Raw genomic sequence first — 20680 nt, forward strand, 5'->3', positions numbered from 1 at the left:
GCAAGGTGATTAATATCAATATATCACATACCAGCACTGATTCTTTCCCACTTTCTCCCAGGGACAGGAGGACCGTGGTGCCAGCGTGGCCATAAATAATTCCTCCATCTTAATTCCATACAACTAGACCTATGTCCCAGTGAAAGGCACACAAGTGCTTTTAAATGTGTTTCCCTAATTGCCCCGCTGCTGACTGGACAACTAAGCCCTCGTTCTCAGGGCTTTTAGTCAATATTTATGAGGACGAGCAACCCAAACAGACCTGAATTTTTAATGCTCTCAAACCGAGTTTTGTGTCTTTGCAGAGGAGAAAGGGCAGAGATGTTACTCTTGACAGCGGCGAGGGGAGCCGGGGAGGCAGGCTGGAGTGTTTTGACACATCATCAGCATAAACATACAGAAGCGAAAGGGAGGAGAGGAGATGACAGAGAGAGAGAGGAGAGGAGAGGAGAGGAGAGGAGAGGAGAGGAGAGGAGAGGAGAGGAGAGGAGAGGAGAGGAGAGGAGAGGAGGGGTGTGTTATATAAGACACAGGCATCACAGCTGTGATGCAGAGGCCAACCAACAGGATAAGGGACAATAATCAGATTATAGCATAACTGTAGGTTATGTGATATCATGATATGATAAAAAGAAAAAAGAAAATGTACTTTTAGAATGCTATTTTGGGGGAAGAGTTACGTAAAAGTAAAGTAAAAGCAATCATGTGACATTACTTTGTTTTAGGTCTGTCTGTTATGCAATGTCATGCATTTAACAATAACTGATCAGTTTTATTTGATTGTTGTCTCTAATTTAATTCAGGACTATGGACATCATAAACCCTGTGTCTTCAACAGGGGGTCCGCACCCCCAGGGGTCCTAAAGACCGCAGACACGTTGTTGTAGGCACAATATAAATTGCATTTTTTACAAGTCCAGGACCCCTGCTGTAACACTGTGCTACCATTACCCATGTTTTCCTTCTTCTTTTTTTTGTTGTAATTGCTATGCACAGTGCGGTTTTGATATTGAGGCTTTAATGTTTTGCCATCTTTCTGTTTATAGTATAAAAAAAAAAAACCTCATGAAATATTAGAAAAGAAAAGAAAAGGAAAAACTGATTCTGGGAAAACATATGCTATTCAGATTAAAAGCACAACTGTGAGAATACTAATTTTCATAAAGCTGCAAACAATAGATATTCTGCACTGAATAATCAAATTGCTGAGGGAAATACAGCGCCAGTGATTCCCACATTTTCTTATCCAATAAATTCGAAACCATGGTGTCAACGCCACCGGCTCATTTTCCAAGCTGACAAGTACAAATTAGGTTTTTTACACCAGCACAAAGGCAAAAATGATTCATCATTTCACAACTGAAGAACTTTTGCAGGGTTACTGTTTGGGGCAGGCTTGACTTCATTTTTGTTTGACTACTATTTTATACAGAAACACCCACTCTGGTCAAATCAGACATCCCCCCATGTGATCTCACTTCTCATTTTAAGAAAAAAGAATCCCATTTCAGCAGGTGAAATTTAATCTAAAATCTCATTTAAATATAATTTGAATTACTATTAATGAATGAATCAGTCACAGTTTGGGTCTGGGATTACTTTATCTGCTCGTTCCAGATAATGAGTCTTTCCCACCTCCTCTCTACAGAATATCTTGCCTCTCTACCTCATAGTGTCACTCCCCTCCCTCGTGTCGCCTGCATTTCACCTCCTTCTCTCTCTTTCTGCAGCCTCCATCACGAGCGCCTATGTGGCTAAGTGCTGCAGGTCTATTGTGTAATGCTAAATGACTCTGATGACTGCTCAGTGCAGGTCCGGCTCTCTAGAGAGTTTCACTGGCTCACCCTGCAGCCACAGCACTGCTGGACAGACACACACACAGACACACGCACAGAGCGTGGTGGCTGCAGTGCATACTGGAGATAAGACGAGGGAGAGGTCCACAATCACCCACCACCAGCTGGTTCCATGTAGGTTTTAAAGCCAGGGGAACAGAGATCATTATTCAGTTTGTCAAAAATACACGTCCACACATCATTAGCCGGCTTATTTTCAGTCATTAGCAGGACCACACATCACCAACTCTCTGTGTATTATTTCATGTGATTTTGTGATTTGTTGATAAGCCACCACAGTTTCTTGAGGCCCATTATCACCTCTTAGCAGTGTCAGCACACGGGAATAAATCCAGGTTTTGACAGTGTGCTCGCATTTATGCACTGTTAACCTAGCTGCTTATTAACCTCCTGTTCATATCGGTTTAATATCCTGCATGTTTGGTGTGAGGACACTATACAAAGGAGAAAGCAATAACATCAGCTCCTTGCATACAGAACTTGGCAAAAACCAATGTCTGTAAAACCATTTGTTGTGTTTTATAATCCAACATTCACGTCAGATCATCGACCCAACAATGCATTTTTCTCAAGAAGCTGCTTTGAACTGACAGGATAATAAGATGAACTACCGTCACACTTGAGTTACAAATAGATGTTTTGTTTCCTCACCAAGAGGCATAGGGGAATACTGTCATGTTGTTTATTTTAAACAGAAACAGGTACACCCTTCTCAAGAATCAAGGTGCAGCATCAAATTCTTTCTAATCAGAGTCGGTGCTGACGACCCTGCTGTGCTGTCTGGTTCTCTTTAACCTACATTGTAGATCTACAAGGGGGATACAAAAAATGAAGCAGGCCTTTGTTTAGAATGACAAAAAGACATCCGGCATTGTAGAAAATGTAAGACTGTCGATCAAACGTGTTGCTGTAAGGATTACAGGACACAATACACAGCACAATATGGATTCACAAAGGAGACACCTGCTGCTCTTCATTCTAAAAAACAGCACGGGGAATGTTTCATGGTGCCATTTTGTTCTAATTAATCCATTGTTGACATACAGTCAGATTAATCAGCCTTATATAAGACACATGCTGTCACTGGGACAGGATGCACACTAACATCAGATGTAACCTTTATGGAGGCTCATCTGCTCCCAGGAAATACCCTGTCACTACGAATACTGCCTGTAAAATGATCTCCTGTCAGTCTTCTTTCAAGGCTGCGAACCTACAGGAGCAAAAATAAAGAAATCTGTCAGGCTTGGAAGCAAATATTTCCTCCTCCAAGCGCAACTCAGTTTGAGGGATCCAGCATGTTTTTTAAAGTAAAGCTGAAAATGTTTGAAAAGGTATCATATGTTTACTGCTGCAACAATTAGTCAACTAATCAACTAGTTGATTGAAAGAAAGTTAATCGGCAACTATTTTGATGATCGATTAATTGTTTCAGTTGTTTTTTTTCAGCAAAAATGTCAAACATTTGCTTCTTAAATGTGAGGATTCTGTTTTTCTTCATCATTTATGATAATAAATCAAGAGTCTTTGACTGTTGATTGGACAGAAGAAACAATTTGTAGACGTCACTTTGAGTTCTAGGAAATTGAAATATGCTTTTCTTTTTACAACTTTTTTTTGACAATTTATAGACTGAACAATTATATGTGAAAATAATTAGTTGCAGCCCGAGGGCATACGAAGCGATTAGTGAGAATGGACTCAATGACAAGACAATAAATGTGTTCAGTCTATTTCAAGACGATGCAGGAAAAGACAAACAAACCATGACTAACAATAAGTCTTCACAGATGGCAGGTCACACCCAAAACTCTCAGCGCAGGCAGTAAGAACTGATAGGAAAAGCTTAATTATTTATTTCTTCATTTGCAGAGGATATATCTAATTTCTGCGGTCTGGAAGACCTTAAATTGCCCTGTTGAACCGCAGCTGGAGCGATTACAAATGTTTGATTGACATACAGTAAGCAGCTCTTGAATATGAAACATGTATAAAATGCTGCCCGTCCTCACAAGTCACATTCCTGCCCTGGCCACTATTGTCTCTCTGTTTATGCTTGTTTATGCAGTGGAACACCACAAGTCCACATGTTTGTGTGATCTCCACAGTGCCATCAGAGATAAGTCCTGGCTAATCACCAGAGATGGCAATCTCTCATAAATGAAGTACATGTGTAACAAATATTGAGCAGGAAAGCTCTCACAGCGAGGAGGTGCAGACATACTCAGTGGATGTTTACACTGCAGGCCGAAGGGGAGGAAGAGTTTCCAGAACCTCATTTAAAGAACAATGGTCAGCTGTGACTACTTTTTAAGACAGTGACTGACTCAAGCTGCGTTTTCAGTGTAATGAAAGCAAAATTTCCTTCCTGCTTCCTCTATCGCGCTATTTCACATGAAACACCGCTGTTTGGATCTAAGAATTTAATATTTGTAAGATTAGATGAGCGATAATAAGGAGGAGATGATGAGGAGAACAGATCATAGTTAATGTAGAGATAATAATGGGATTTTCCAGAGCTGGAGGCACAACAAAGATTTTTTAAAAGGCAGGACATGTTCCTGAAGGAATTACTTTGAATTTGATAATTACAGTTTTCACTGTTGGCATGTAATTATGATAGCTATCAGTGTTGAATGCCAGCATTACATAGACATCTTTTTCTAAAGGGAAGTGACTCAATGGTAGACTGGAAAACAGCTTAAACAAACCCTACAGTATCGACTCTGCGTGACATCCTGCCTTTATCATGAGGCTTATGTGACATATTCCCCTCTATTAGCTCAACAAACACAGACTCCTTTCTATTAAAACCATTGTTTATCTCATAACTCCCTCCTCTTAGGCTGGGAGTTATTGCCAATTCTGCACCAGAGGCATAAGCTGTGCACTTAATTAATGGCAAGGACATTTGTGACTAAATTATCATGTATAGTCACAACAATGCTGCAAAGCCACACGATAAATATGGAGATGATTCAGTGTAACCTTACTGAGTTGTTTGAACAATTAAGGTCATTTATTACCGTCGCCTCGTCCGACTGCAGGGCCCCCTCCGAGGCCGGTCTAGGAGAAGAGGTGGTTTTGTGTTTTAAAGCCTCTACAGAGCAGATGAATTAATCACTATTCTCCCTTATCTATTTCATTCTCTTTGTAGCCTGGGTTTAAAGCGAAAAGCTCAAAGTCTCTTGAACTTCTGACAGAATAGATAGCAGCAGTCCAGTGAAAAAACTAAAAATTTTCCACAAAGAAGACAATGAATTCTAATTTCAGTCTTACATACGTGTGTCAGGTAGGAGTGCCAAACCGGTCCCAAAGTTCTTCAAATTCTTAATAAGATGCTGGACATATTTCTCACAGTCTCTCAGAGCAAATTACATCAATTACCAGAGTCTTTGCACATTCCATGTGGGGACAAAGGCTGTCTAAAGGTAGGAGACACTGGTGGTAACATTACTGCGTCGGTGGGTGGTGTCAGACACAGGTGAATCATGCTGTATGTGTCCGATGGTTACCTCTGTCTAATGTGGCTGAGGCTCCGAGAATGTCAGATGTGTGTTTAGAAAGATGATAGCCTGAAATATATTTAGTGTCTGCTTACTGATATTTAAAACGGTCTTCTTGTGAAGTGGAACAATTCTTGACCTTTAAACGAGCAAATGTTTCTCACTTAACAACGAGTCATTAAGCCTGCAGTTATACACAGTATGGTGAATGTCAGTGAGTCCTCACTTCATCATCCATCATCCTTTATTATCATCACCATCAGAACTTATTACCTTTTATCATTAGAGGCTCCTTATGCTCCCCTTTAACACTTTATGAGATGGAATGTAACTAAGTGTATTTACTCAAGTAATCGAGTACTTGAGCACATTTGACTTGAGTATTTCCATTTTTTGCTACTTTATACTTCTACTCCACTACATCTTGAAGGCCAGTATTGCACATTTTACTCCACTGCACCCTACTTTGGATGAATTAAGTTACTAACCAGAGATGCACAAAATAAATGTATTTTATCAGCAATCTATAAAAGAAATCCAGATTCTGGTAATCAGAAAAATGCTGAATATCAGATCATTTAATTCATTGACCATCAATTATTAGTCAGCCTGTAGTATACAGAATATACTGTACATACATGCAAATATATGTATAATTAACTTTTACTATTACTTTTGATACTTCGGTACATCTAATATCAGACATTTAAAGACTTTTACTCAAATACTATTTGTCAGGGGTGGAATTAACTAATTACAGCTACTTATATTACTGTCATTAAGTAATCTTTTTTGGTTACTTGTACTTTTGAGTATTTTTTCAAGTCTGTAATTTTACTCGTACCTAAGTATGCATGTGGGAGTAATCTATACTGAAGATTTGGAGAAACAGAAACCTCCTTGATTGAATGCCCACTATTGACAATACATTTAACATCAACCAAAAAAAAGTAACAAATACTCTGAGTAACAATCGAGAAAAATACTTGTACTTTTACTTAAGTGTCATTTTTATAGCAATAGTTCTACTTGTAATACAGCAATGTAACTGACCTGTACGTGAGTACAGATATTTAGTACTCTTTCCACCACTGTTATTTGTATGGGTGACCTTCCCTTTTACCAAAGTAATATTTTAACATGGTAATGGTATGCTATTACTTGAGAGTGACTTTTGGGTACAACACTGCTACGGTAATTGTGAGTTGGAAACAAAGCTGTTTAAACCTTAAGCATGATCCTCTAAACATTAATTTAAAGCACTTCTTGTTTCCTTTTCTTCATGTGTCAGTTTGGTTGATGTTGTGCAGAGGAGCCTCTCAGAAGCTCGCTGCTTGGTGGAAAAATAGAAAGTAATGACAATGAATGTAGGTGAATACAATTGAACAAGGTGCATCCCCACTGGCAGACCCCCCTTAACACAAACACACACACACACACACACACACACACACACACACACACACACACACACACACACACACACACACACACACACACACACTATTCTCCTGCCACACAGAAGGAGGCTGGAAACACTGGACGTCCAGCTCTGGCTTTGATTGGCCAGCAGAACAAAACCCCCGGGGATGACTCACTCCCTATGATTCAATGCCACTGTGAATAGAGCATCGGAAGGAGATGCACGTATGTTGAGTGTGTGTATGTGTGTGTGATTGATTGATATTCACTGAGCCTGTGCAGATACATTTCCCTATGAAACACTGGTTTCCCCTGTAGAGAGCACCTGTGAGGCTCTGCATCCGGCTGTGGGATACCAGGCGCTCAGCAGCCCATTTGATCCTTAAACAAAAAGACACTCGTCCGGTTGTGTGTGGAATAATTCACATTTCTCTTGACGGTGACTGACAGTCATTCAGATTGAAAAAGTGGAAATGAAAAGCACTGAAAGGAACCTTAATTCCCCACCAATGCAGATGTACACTTAAAGTATTCTGCTGCTTTCAAGTGCTCCCTTTAAGCTCCCACCACTGAGATTAGACTCTTGAAGTAAATATGATTTGTCACAGATTCAGGTGCTCCTGCTTGGAAATTAAAATCAGTTTTTATTCAGTATAGAAATCAAGTGGTGCGGAAGTACTTTATGCTGCAGTGGCAGGATGCAAAATGGAGGAAGAATTATTTCAGGGGCACATTTGATTCTTTGGGATATTGAAAAATAAAAATAAATTACCTCAAGAAGCTGAAATAGTAACATTCATCAGTACTTGCTACCATAAGGGATGTAAACTAGTAATGTATAGCAACACATTACATCATTATTATGTTCTCTACCTGCCTAAAACCAGATCTGATCAATTTAAATCTCTTCCTGTCATTGAGTTTCTCTGTTTTTCTAGTTTTGGAATTTGGGTATTTCCCACCGTCATCCTCGCAGCTGTGAAACCTGACAGTCAGGAGACTGTCTCACTGAGGGACAACGGTTCGAGGAATCCGACCATCCATCAGCTGCCACAGACAGAATTAGAGGAACAGGAGAAGCACATCCTATCTGCAGGTCTGTACATGTCTCCAGGCTAGGCGTTGTCGTTGAGTGCCATTTACAGCACCGCAGAGCGTCACTTTGACCTGTTCGTCGTGGACGAGGTGTGTGTCTAGTTGTCGGCGTTCATTGCATAGCAAACACGTCGCTTCCATAAATACAACTTCCCTCTTCAGTGTCTGTTGACTCATCTCCACCTTTGTGCCCTTTCTCGTCATCGCAAGGTTACCTGCTGGCTGCAACCGGAGGCGTTTGTATGAAGAGTAAACTATGGATGAGTAATGTCTGTTAGTCAGTAAAACAACTTTGTAACTCTGTCCGAGACACTCTCAAGTCTAAGTTAATACCATGAGCATAAATTACTGCTACAAATACCTTGGAAAATGCAATACACTCTTTCACATAAAAGTTCCACCATGCAGCAACAACAGAGACGCATGGACACACTCACATACAACTGATCAAAAGACACCAAATGAATGAATTTGTCCACAATGTTGGACTGCGTGTTTGGCATGAGCTGCTGGCTGACACATCTTCGACAGCACCGCCCACTCAATCTGTGGCAAAACAACATTCTTTTGTAGTTTGTTCTAAACAGGGTGAACCTTTCACAATAAGAGCACCTTTTTAAAGAAACTTTTTGGTACTTTTGTCATTAAAGCCTGCTGTTTGTGCAGATGCCACAGGTGTTTGTTTGTGACCGAAACTGATCATCAGCATTTTTGCACATATGGAAAAGTACCTGAGGTTTTCCACTGCAACACCTTCGCAAATTCCTCATGAGTGAATCCATGGTTTCCAAGAAGGAAGAGATAGTTTAGCAGTTGAATACCAGCATGACTGTAAGGAAGAAACACCTTCAAATGTAAGAATTGGCCATCTGTCAAATTCATACAAATAGGGGCAGCATATCACTAGTGTAACTGCACAGGAGCTTTGAAATGGGACGGGCCTGGGCTAGCTGGTTAGCATGCTATCACTGGTAGATTTCTCTGCAACACAATAGATAGATGTCAAAACAGTTCTCATTCTGTTGATCATTTTAGATCATCTTTGAATGTTTTCAGCTAATTCTTACATATTGCACCTTTAAATGGAAACATAATGTTATGTGTGTAATTTACATATTGTGTAGAACAATGGTTCTCCTTTGGGTCCTTTTCAGTGTAATTCCTGCCATAAGTAACACAATTACAGAATACATGACTACTTTTTGTTTCATAAACTATGTGTAATCAAACATCTAAAAGCAAAATGATCTTATGAGATGGGGCATCTTATCCTATTGTCAGTTTTGGGCCCCTTGACGTGAAAGATAAATATAAATCTCTGGGTAGATATTTGCAGCTGAATTGTGGCTGTGGAGACTTTAAGTGAGCATGTATTTGTTTAACAGAATGCAGCCTGGAGGTTTGAACTGTCTCTGGTGTATTATATTTAACACAACACTAAATCTAATGCTGTTTACTGGAGTGCTGGGTCTAATAAAAGACAGCTGTGTATCCATGTGGGGCAGAGTAATTTACTCTGCCTCCTTCGCTATCATATTCAGATGAAACAAGAACGAGAGAAAATCAATGTCATTACTACAAAGGCTATAGAAGTTTACATATATATGATTATCTTCATCTTGCCGCTGCTGACTGATAATGTGCAGAGAGAACATTAATGCTACAACCAGAGAGCGGAATAAGGAAACAGGATATTCCTTTCAGTCATCACCAAGCAAGCAATGTTGTCCACTGTGGTAATAGTTTGTTGTGATTTCTATCAGGTGTGTAGTACCGGTGGGAGCGGCAGCTTTGTTTTCTCCTTCCTTTAATGATTAATGGGACTGCCTGTGTGGGGTGTGACACATAGCTTTGGTTTGAGTCGGACACCAGAGCCGACCAAAACGTCTCAACTCCGACATTCTCATACATCAAATCCCTGCCTCCTGGATTCCCCACAACATTTCTGCATTCCTCAAATTTCTGATCACCGCTAATTCTCTCCGAAACCCCTCCGTTCCGACTTCACCAGTGTTGGATTACCAGCGCGTTGGCTGCCGCTCTGATAAATGCCACATGCAGCCTGGGAAATACCCGTGCAGCACTCTCTCGCCTGTCTCAGCAACTCTGCGGCTAATTCCCGCAGAAGCTGCCATCAAGTCCAACCTAAACCCCTCTTATTTCATTCAATCTCTCAGCTACTGAGAGCTGATAGCTTGTCAGTGCAGCTGCAGCAGATCTCCCCGCTACCTGCTCAGTGTGCGAACTGCAGCTGGAGAGAATTACACGCTGCTACAAATACCAGGCCGGCTGGCAGGAGCACGCTGGAACATCATCTTTTGCACATCACCGGTGCATATTATAAGCAAACACATATGGTAAGAATAAAGTAAGGTGGTTGCTTCTGTCCTTAAAAACAAGAAACAGTAGTGAGATGTGGGCTCAGTTGAGTTCCAGACTGTGATCCAGGCTGCAGCGTTAGTAAAAACATGCAGTTTTTTTCTTTTTTTCCCAGAGACACTTTCCTGTGGCTGGTGACATGGCATCAAATGCAGCTCCAGCAGAACTTAGAGCTTGAGTTTTTCTTTTCTGACATTCTACAGAGGACTCTGTTTGTCTGTCTCTGTGTTCTTGCATGCTTCCCTTGTTATTGGGACAAATGGGATAAGAAAACAAGGGCTGACACACACACACACACACACACACATACACACACACACACACACACACACACACACACACACACACACACACAGGCACAAAATGACTTCCACGAACCGTTCACACTCTGTTAATGATGAGTGAGAACAGAGCAAACGAGGAAGCAGCAGCCCTGTCTTTGACCTTGACTTGCTGAGGTATGTGGGATGGAGCACATGTGTTTGACCAGAAAGGGCGTCAAGTGAGCGTGTGTGTTGGTGTGTGCGTGCACGTGTGTGTGTGTTTCTAATTGATCTGTTGATGTGACACGGAGCAGAGGCTGAGCAGCAGCCTCCCGTGGCTTCAGGCGATCGATCGCTGTTCAGCCTGTTTTTCAGAGAGGCGAGAGAAAATATCACCAAAAATCTTGTTACCATGAATGCTCGATCGCTCCCATGACGACCAGCAAAGATGATGAAATAACAGGCCATTTTCACCCCGTCCTCCCCCAGTGTTAGTGCGAGTAGAGATCTGATAGGACAATTACATGATGAGGGTTTGACAGCATACATGTTTAATTGGCCTTAAAATTCTGATTGGATTGGCAGTCACTCATCGCCGCCGCTATTGGTTCGTCGACAGGAAGTGAGGGGGAAGTAGACGGGGAGCGGGGTGCCAATCATCGCCCAACAGCTGCCCTCCTCTGAGACATGGCCTATAAAAACAGCCTGAGACACAGACACACACACACACGCTGTGATGTCGATGCATCATTGGGTCATCGTTCTATTCTCGTCTCAGCAGGAGAGCGGCCGCCGAACACCGTCGCATCGCAATCATTTGGCTTTGGGAGTCAATAGCGGAGAAGATTAAACCTCGCTGCCATGCACGACCGCGGGGAGGAAGTCACAGGTGGCTCTTTCTTCGGCCTCCATTTCCCTTCATCCCTCTGTCGCCTCTGACTCCTGTAAGGTGCCAGTGGGAGTGACAAACAAGGCAACAACAGCTGCCAAACTGCTGATAGAGAGAGGGAGAGAGGGAGAGAGAGAGAGAGAGAGAGAGAGAGAGAGAGAGAGAGAGAGAGAGAGAGAGGAGGTACCGAGGGATACCAACGAGGGCAGGAGACAAAATAGGAGCAGCTGTGAGTGGCCAAAACAGCTGATAAAGCACCACTAGCTCCACTTCCAATTGTAGAAAATGTTTGATTGACACTGATCATAAACCTATATAATTGTGGACACCTCAGAGGCGGTAAATAACAGGTTCCAGAGAGCCACTAAGCCTTCAGCGGCAATAACCCGACTTCAACTAAATACAATGCTGCCTTCCTGCGGTTTAGGCTTAAAACTCTTTGTGGCGAGTTTAAGTCTGATGTGTTAGCAAAGCTCAAGCCTTAAGTCTTACACAGCACCTGTGGCCTCATTCCTTACAGCTCACATACTGGCTGAATGGCAGACTGACACCATGTTAAGACTGGGGCAATGTCAGTTGGGGTGTGTGTGTGTGTGCGCGCACGCTGGTGTCGTGTTTCAGACAAGGTGGGCAGCCACACACACAGAACGGGGCGCAGACAGTCTGCGAGCTGTTTTGAGCGCCTGGCTCCTTATTAAGCTGCTGCCTCACTGTACATCCAGCCTGACTGACCCCAATAACTCTGCTTCCACGCTAAACCAGTGGTGGATAATTACTGTGCATGCTTCCATTGTGAGAGATAATTCGACCCATTAAGGCTTATTTTCTGATTTGCCTCCAAGCACTTGAATGCAATAAGTTTAGCTTGTTAATAGGAGGAGAGAGAATTCTCTCAGATTTCTCAGTCTGGTAAAGAAAAGAGAAAACTCCCCCTGACTAAAGGTAACACCATCTAGGTGAACCCCCTCTCCTCTTCCTCTCTTCCATTAACCTCTGGTGCCCTCTGTACCCTCAGGACTGGTCCTGTTCACAGCTGTGTGCAGGTGTCACTCCAGATAGCCCCCGCCCGAGGGCCATTAGCGCAGAGGCCTGTCATTTTCAGTGGGAGAGCAGAGCCGTCCTGGTGCTCTGACAGCTCTGCTGAGCTCAGGTGAGAACGTCCCCGCCTGCAGATAGACGGGGCCGGAGAGCTCCAGGCTCATGCCTTTACCCTAACCTGACTGACAGATATGAACAGCTCATCCTCTTACACAGAGACCTGAGACCTCAGCTCCTCGGGCAAATAATGACACTTGTGCACACACACACATGCATGCACAACAGAGATGAGCACATACCTCAGGTCAATTTGTGTTACGTAAGCTGCTTTTGAAAGGGTTGGTGTTGCCAAATAACAGAAATAACTGGTGGTGCGGAGGCTGAGCTGACCACAGGGTATTTTCCATGTGTTGTCCTTTAGCATGACAACACCAGTTTATACCAACGCACTGCAGAAAGCCTTCATCTTACCCTGCCAGTCAGTCTCAAGACATATGTTCATAATTTTCCTGCCAATATGAGCGTGATTATTGTGCTTTTTCTTTCCCAGAAATGTGTCATTTAGGGGTGGGCCATATAGCTTAAAAATTATATTTCTATATGTTTAGGCATTTTCAGGATGCACAATATATATCTTGATATTTTGAAAGCACTTCATACATTCTTGCACTAGTCTTCAAAAATCTAATTTTACAATTTTTTTGACCAAATACCTTGATCTCAATTCTCGAGATGACTTACTACTGACTACTTGATGTACTTGATGACATTTTTTTATAAACACCATCAGTAATGTGGACATAATGACTACAAGCAGTTATTACATCAAAATTACATCATTTTACTGTAATGCAGGAAAAAACAACGCTTATGTCGTCTCATGATATAACAATATCAAAAATCTAAGATGATATACTGTCTCATATCATAATAATAGCATACATATTGTTGAGCCTGGGTGTCATTATCTTAAAACAAGCTGTGAAGAGGGACATATAACAGATAGTAACCCACTAAACTTGATTTTTATTGGAAACAGATGCATTGTGTTATCATCATATGCATTATCTAGTGCCACTCACTGCTGTTAGCTTGTTCTAAGAGAATTACATTTAACAAGGCAAAATAGACATGTCTTGGAGCGCAACAATCAAAATGCAAACACTGCAGCAGGTCTAAGAAACTCCTCCAGTGCTAAGGCAGGCTAGTGTTTCCCAAAAGCAAACAACTTGTCAGTAACTCCTAGATATGGGAAATTTTTCATTCCAGTAGTTCTGATCCAGAGCCAAAGAAAAGGGTCAAAATGATCCTTTTGCACAAGCTGAACCAGAACAGAGTTCATGATGTGTGTGATTCTGACTCACACTGTGTTTGTTCTACGACTTGGATCCAGCAGTGTGTGGTCAGTGTTTTTTAAAAGTGTGAGGGTGACCTGGCAGCGGAGGAAGAGAGAAAGCCGCAGCGCACACAACGCCCACGGCCTGTAAAACACCTACGTTGGCAGTTTGCATTCCCAGGTGGACGAGAGCTGCCAGGACAGAGGGAGCAAGGAAGGAGAAAGGAAGGCCGAGCCGGCCTGGCCTGGCCTGCAGGTGCTCACAGAGGCAGGGATTGTTCCCTCTTGAGATGGAAGTGGGGGGATGGGGGAAAACCAGGAGGGACATGTGCATATTATAAACATATACACACACACTCACTTAGTCTCTTCCAGCACCCTGATTACGTCAACCTCCTAACCTCTTCTTCACACCTAGGCTCTCTGTCTGCGCCCACCCGCTCTCACAGCTCAAGGCATGGACACCCAGCATTCCTCAGGCCTGTGTGAGAAAGAGGTCGGCTGGAGATCAGGGGCCAAGCGGAGTCTGAACTGTGACAGGCCGGGACAGGCAAGGCAAATCAAACACGCAGCGGCCCTGCTTTTAGCCCGGTCAGCTGGGTGCCTCTTAGAGACCTGCAGACGGTGCAGAGGACAAGTCAGCTGCACACGCCCCTCAAATAACACACTGTGTGTGTTTAAGTGTGTGAGTGTGCATAACGCAAGTAATGAGCCAATGCAAACAGAATTAAGAGTCAAACACACCTCACACTTACAGTTTCCTGTTTCTTGTGAAGATTTTATACAAATTTGCAGAGCGTGCTGGTCAGAGCAGACATCACCTGGAGCTGTCAGTGTTCAGGCACCCTGCTGATTAAACAAACTAATAAAAGCTGCTTGATTCAACACCATTACCAGTCGGTACAGGCTTCATATGAGAAGCTCTGGTGTAAAATTGGTTGTGACTATTTCATTTTTTGGCTACTGCTGCATAAAAAACGACTTAAAAAAGGAGCTAAAGAAGAAAAGTGTGTAAAGCAGAAAGAGTTGCTGATGGAAAATTAATTGAGTGCAATATAGATTCTGGGTGGAAATGAGTTTTGGAAATGATGAAATGGCTTATTCATTGAAAAGCCAACAGAAATTACAACACTGATTTCTTTTTCCTGCTGGATATTTTTGTCCTCAACACGCCATTCAGCTCGCCTAAAGTTAGTCTAAGAACATCAAGCGGAGGAGGAAAACACTGGGCTGTATTCTTTCCCCCCTCAAACTCAAACCTGCCTGCTTGCCCTCAATGGCACTTTGTGTGCAAGTTTGTTGGTGTTTGAATGAGTTTGAGGGCACATGGAGACAAGACTGGCTCCTGTCCTCCAGTGAGAGGGCTTTGCAAGGTATCTCCCTAAAAGGTGAATTCATTGGGGTCTAGAGTGGAACAGGAAACCCTGCCCTCAACCTGCGTCCTCAGACGCTCTGGGTACATGCGTGCAGGCTCTCTGGAGAACAGCCTGCCTGGCTCATGACTGTGTTTTCCTTTTCTGTTGACCTGCCCTGCTGTTGCTGCGGCTGCTGCTGCTGCTGCTGTGAGGAAGTATCACCCCCGCACAGTCAGAGTGCTGCTCAGGAAATATAAAAAGCTTTAGGTGCAATATGTAAGAATGAGCCACCTGCCAAATTCATACTCAAAGCAAATGAGCAGCAGCATTGTCAGCAGAGTAACCGCTAACTGCTTTTAATTGTAGCCGCTAGTTAGCTTGATTAGCCATGCAGCTAGCTGTCCGGACTGGGAGCTCAGGGACCAGATGTGATGGTGTTGGCACAGCTAGCACAGGAGTTTTAGGGCTTGCTGGTTAGCAGACTAACTAACTAGTTGACTAGCAACACCTTAAATAGACTTCATGGTGTCAAAACTGTTATTTCTTCACGATCTGTTGATGACTTTCATATGATTTTTTTATGTTTTTAACAAAATTCTTTCATATTGCCCCTTTAACTTAAATATTTTTAGGAAGTAAAAAAAAAGTTGCATGCTTCAAACATATCAAAAGTGTTGCTGGTGTACTTTTCAGATACCCTGACAGTCATGGAATGAAAGTACTGTACTTCAGCACAACCACTTTATGTTACTATATACTTCTACTTCACTACATTATTGTGCTTTTTTCTCCATTACATTTATTTCATAACTTTAGTCACTAGTTACTTTGCAGATTGAATGCTGCATCATTTATTTCATCTGCAATTAGATGAAAAAAGCACTGATTCTGATGATCAGTTACTTCAGTTATCTTTACTTATACTCGAATATGACTTTTGGGTACTTTTTACAACACCGCCTTCTGATCAATACTGCAGTTTTCAGGCTTCTTCAAATCACAGCAGCACTTGGAGAATTCTTGCAAAAATTAAAACATATCTTATAGTTTTAAAGAGTGTGGCCAACAAGAATCTATTTCTGTCTTGTTGGCCAGAACAAGTAACAATGAGCCAATTTTTATCTGTTTTCCTGAAAAAACTTGAGTTGGTTTCTTTTCAAATCCTGCAATTAGAGCACTTTAGTACATATAGAGGAGAAAGATTAGAGCAAGTAAATAAAATACATGAGTGATTGTTGATTATTTGAATTAACTCCACATCTGAGCCCTTTTTACAATTTGTGTGTGAAATCATTGCAAGCATTGTTGCTGTTAATGGGGACTTAGCTTGTATTTCAGCATGGCCATTTACAGGAAGACAAGAGGCTGATTGGGATCAGAGCCTCTACCTTTTTCATCGCTCCATCCAATTTAGCGAACATCAGAATATCAGAGGTACACAGTAATTACCCTCGTCATGCGGTGAAAGGGTCTAGCTGTTGAGCTAAAAAATTCCACGCATGTAATTATGGGATTAAAGGTGATTTACCTGTTTGCAACAAGCCGATTCCACTGTCTGATTGTCCGTAATGCCGCTGGATGTCTTGCACAACACCTGCAAACAGGAGCAGAGGGGAAACATAAGTGTGGTTACAAGAGATAATAACAGTCATAATCACAGGTATGAAAATGCTGAACTCTGTCTGGCTTCAAAGCTAAATTAATTCTAGCTTTATGAGAGTGTTTTGTGGCTTGGGATTATTGCTGGGTATGATGGATAGATAATACTGGAGGGCTATCATTCACTTAAGATCCCTGAAGAGCAATATAACATCCCGATAAGTGCTCTCTTGGCTGCCATGCAGTGCTTTACTTAAGTAAATGGCAGCAAAGACTTTAACTGAAGGGTGTTATATAAGAACAATGTCTGGTGTTAAACGGCTAAACACACCTTCCGTTAAATGCTCACACACTTTCTCCACCATTAGCTACCCACTGGCTCATGTAAACAGCTCCAGCGCAGCGACTGGAGTTGATTTTGGCTCTATCGGATGATGCTGCAACCGACTGCGCGAGGTCAATATTACTGCTGGCTCTCAGTCACACAGACACACAGCAGCACCAACACATAGTTCTACTGCGAGAAACCACAAGGTCTTTGAAGTCGTCTTCATCCTGTTGCTTGTAACCCAAGAGCAGTTATGTTGGAATGGAGGAAATGTACATTCTGTGCATGGCTCTAATGCCTTAATGAAGTGAAGGGCACCTGGTGCTTGGCCAAAAGTCATGTTGACGGCTGAATATCTGCTCATCAGAACATTATGACTTGTGTGTTCAATATAGCGTAGAGTGCAAAGCATGCACGAGAAATCTCATAAACTTTTTAACACTTCATAAACATCAGAAGATGAAGATGAAGAAGAAGATCAGAGGGTGATAAATTGCGAGTAAAGAAATCCCTTTATGGCCACCATACAATTTTAAGCAGCAGTAAACAAGAAGCAACAAGTCTCATCAAATGAACTCAGCTCCTCTTGAGACCACCAGCCTGGAAAGGTTCAAAGTCTTATTTTTATAAGTGAGAAGAGAGGAGAAAAGGAATAAAACATCTCTATCAGAGAAATCCTGGTGTGCTTGGTGGTGCTAGCTGACTCTCTGTGAAACTGGCAGGCTGGTCCTGGGGATTGCAACACAGCTCATGAAAATGGAACAGCAGCGGCATGACTAACATTTTAAAAAGCTGGCTGCCTCTGATCCGTCTGCTCCTCTCCTCCGAGCCCACCACACCAGCGTAACCTAGCATAACCTGACCTCCAGACTGGTGCACCTGTAACTTTGTGACATAACTCATGCAGAAATGTCCTTGTCATCTCGGGGATTGTGCCTTGGAAGATGATGAGAAGGATCACAGCCATGCAGGCAAATAGCTGCACCCCACATAAAAGATGTTGATTCTGCTCTGCTTGGCATCGCCTCGCCTCGCTTGTCTATTTGTCAACAGAGAGGCTCAGCGTGTTTCAAAGGTGGTGCGATGGCGAGGCAGGTGCAGGTTGGACTGTAAGTGGGAGCAGAGACATAAGTCAGATTCCTGTCATCTGAGTCAAACCACCTGCTCACATTCTCACACTACAGGCAGCATTCTTGTTCAAGCGCTGCACTCACAACTCTGCGCCTGGTTCCTCTTTCATAATGATGTGGCTTTTAAACCCAGTATCAGTGAAACTCACAGTTTACACTAGCCATAATAAATAATTGATTTGCTACCTCACATCTGCTCAACATGTGGTGACTGTGTTTCTTGTTAGCACACAACTAGGCTAGGCTATATATCAAGATTATATTGTTATCGGTAAATGAGACCGTATATCGTCTTTGATTTTGTGTATCGTTATATTGTGGTGTGACATATGTGTTGTCTTTTCCTGGTTTTAAAGGCTGCATTACAGTAAAGTGATGATTTGATTTGATTTGATTTGATTTGATTTGAAGTGAATAGTTTAGGAATAGAAGGTGGAAAGCTCTCCAAACTAGTTCTTAGACCATCAATGATATATATATGTTGAGTTTTTTTTTTTACTTAATTCAGAAATACGTTACTTTGGCTCTGATGCAGCATCCTTTATTTGTCTGTCCTCACCACTTTGTTGTCTCACTCAATGTCCCACCCACAACACTATCTGATGTCAGAAGTGATAGCCAATCAACAAAGAATAATCTGAATCTGCAACATAACTAGTAACTAAAGTTATCAAATAAATGTATAATAATATATAATACATATTATAATATAACACTCAAGTAAGGCGCCTCAGAATTGTACTTAAGTACAGTACTTGAGTAAACTGAACTTATAAATAGTCCATCACTGGTTATTGTAAACTGTGACACTGAGATCTTAATTTGTACTGCAAATGTCTGTCAGTTCCAAATATCAGTTATCAGCCTCCTTGATTGCTAATAGTCATATCGGTATCGGCCCTGAAAAAAAACACATTGGTCGATCCCTGATATACTGCGATGTTATTTTAACGCCATATCGTCCAGCCCTATAGCACACACTGTGGCAAACGGCCTCAAGACAGGTAAGACTCAATTTACATTTCTATACAGGTAAATCTCAGTTCATATCCTGTCAAAGTTAGGGTGGATAATAACATCAAAATTGAGTTATTTCTCTCTCAGAATAAGAGAGCAGGTAGGTGCTTGCCAAGATGACCTGCCCCCCTCCACTCACAAACACACACACACACACACACACACACACACACACACACACACACACACACACACACACTTATAACCACTTCTAATCATACAGCACATCAGGTTATCATCCCTACATGGCCTCAGCAGCAGACAGGTTGGCTGTGACCACAACTCTGCCTCCCCCCCTCCCCTGTCAAGCCTGTCATACAGCGACAGCAGTGTTTAACAGTGTACTGTACAACTGCAGCTGTACTCTAATTAGCCTGGAAGAAGTGCACGCGCACACACACATACACTAACACGTACACACAGCCTGCTGGGAGGGGGATTCCTACAGCAGATGGTGGAGCGTCCCTCCTGGACAGAGTCTGCATTTGTCTGAGCCACACCCTAGTCTACAATTACCAGACAATTAATAAAGGTAGAGTTGGCAAAATGTGCTGTGAGATTAGGAAACCAGAGCTGATGTAGAGCTGTAGCCACTGTGTGATAAAGTCTTGCCGTGACAACAAGATTAGATCTCGTAAAAACATGAAAATATTATGTAAGAAATTCATATGTTCCTTTTTTTTTACTCCAGCAGCTAAATGTGAATCCATTTAAGTAAGTGGTGGAAGTCAGATCAAAGCAACAGTGTTTATTGTACTATAGATTCAAGTGCAATGAGCTGAGTAATGGACTGTGCTAATCTGTAAGGGATTACAGAGAGCCAGCAGCTCTGTGTTTGTGTAGCGGCCTATCACGGCTATCATCTCTACTCTCAGTGAGGCCGTTTAATTTCTGGAAATCAAACTGTCCTTTTGCTTTCTCATTCTTCCTGTTTCACATGCTCTCCACTCCATTTCCCCTTCCTCAAGTCAGGCTGTAAGTGTCGTCTCTTCTTCTCTTACCTGAGATGAGTGTTTCCGGATTTTTCAGGCCATCTTTTATAAAGACAAAGAGATTCAGTGAAGTGTCTGATTGCGAGGTACCACAACCCTTGCCCAGGCTGGCAGCGCCCAGTTTCGCTGCCATGGCAACGCTGTACGGGCACTCAGACAGATAAAGGTCAAGAGACCACAAAGGAACTCAGCTTTCCAAATCTCTGCCTTTTTCTAATCCTCATCGTGGCTGCATCTCACAACGCGGCATCTGTTAAATTACACAAAGCTCCATTATACATTAAGAGCTACGTATCAGGTCATCACTGCGGCTGTGGCAACATTGATTGCAAATCTACCCCAAAGGATCCATTAAACTGAGCAACGTTAATGAGTTTCTCAAGTCTCTGGCCTCCAGGGGTCTGTTCTCATGTGAGGACGATGCCAGGCAAGAAACATGGCAGGAATGTGGATCTTCCTGACGGCACACAACAAT

General features: G+C 42.3%; 1 protein-coding gene across 2 annotated transcripts in view; it reads right to left on the minus strand.

The window, feature by feature from the left end:
* The window catches only part of spns2 (SPNS lysolipid transporter 2, sphingosine-1-phosphate), a 70182-nt gene that overhangs the window by 32196 nt on the left and 17306 nt on the right, over nucleotides 1-20680 (minus strand). For both annotated transcript variants that reach the window (XM_073479099.1, XM_073479100.1), the window contains exon 2: nucleotides 16668-16733. In XM_073479099.1, the coding sequence (XP_073335200.1) occupies nucleotides 16668-16733 (66 nt within the window). The remainder of the gene's footprint in view (nucleotides 1-16667; nucleotides 16734-20680) is intronic.

Source organism: Pagrus major, chromosome 13 (assembly GCF_040436345.1).
Source record: "Pagrus major chromosome 13, Pma_NU_1.0".
Classification (NCBI taxonomy): domain Eukaryota; kingdom Metazoa; phylum Chordata; class Actinopteri; order Spariformes; family Sparidae; genus Pagrus; species Pagrus major.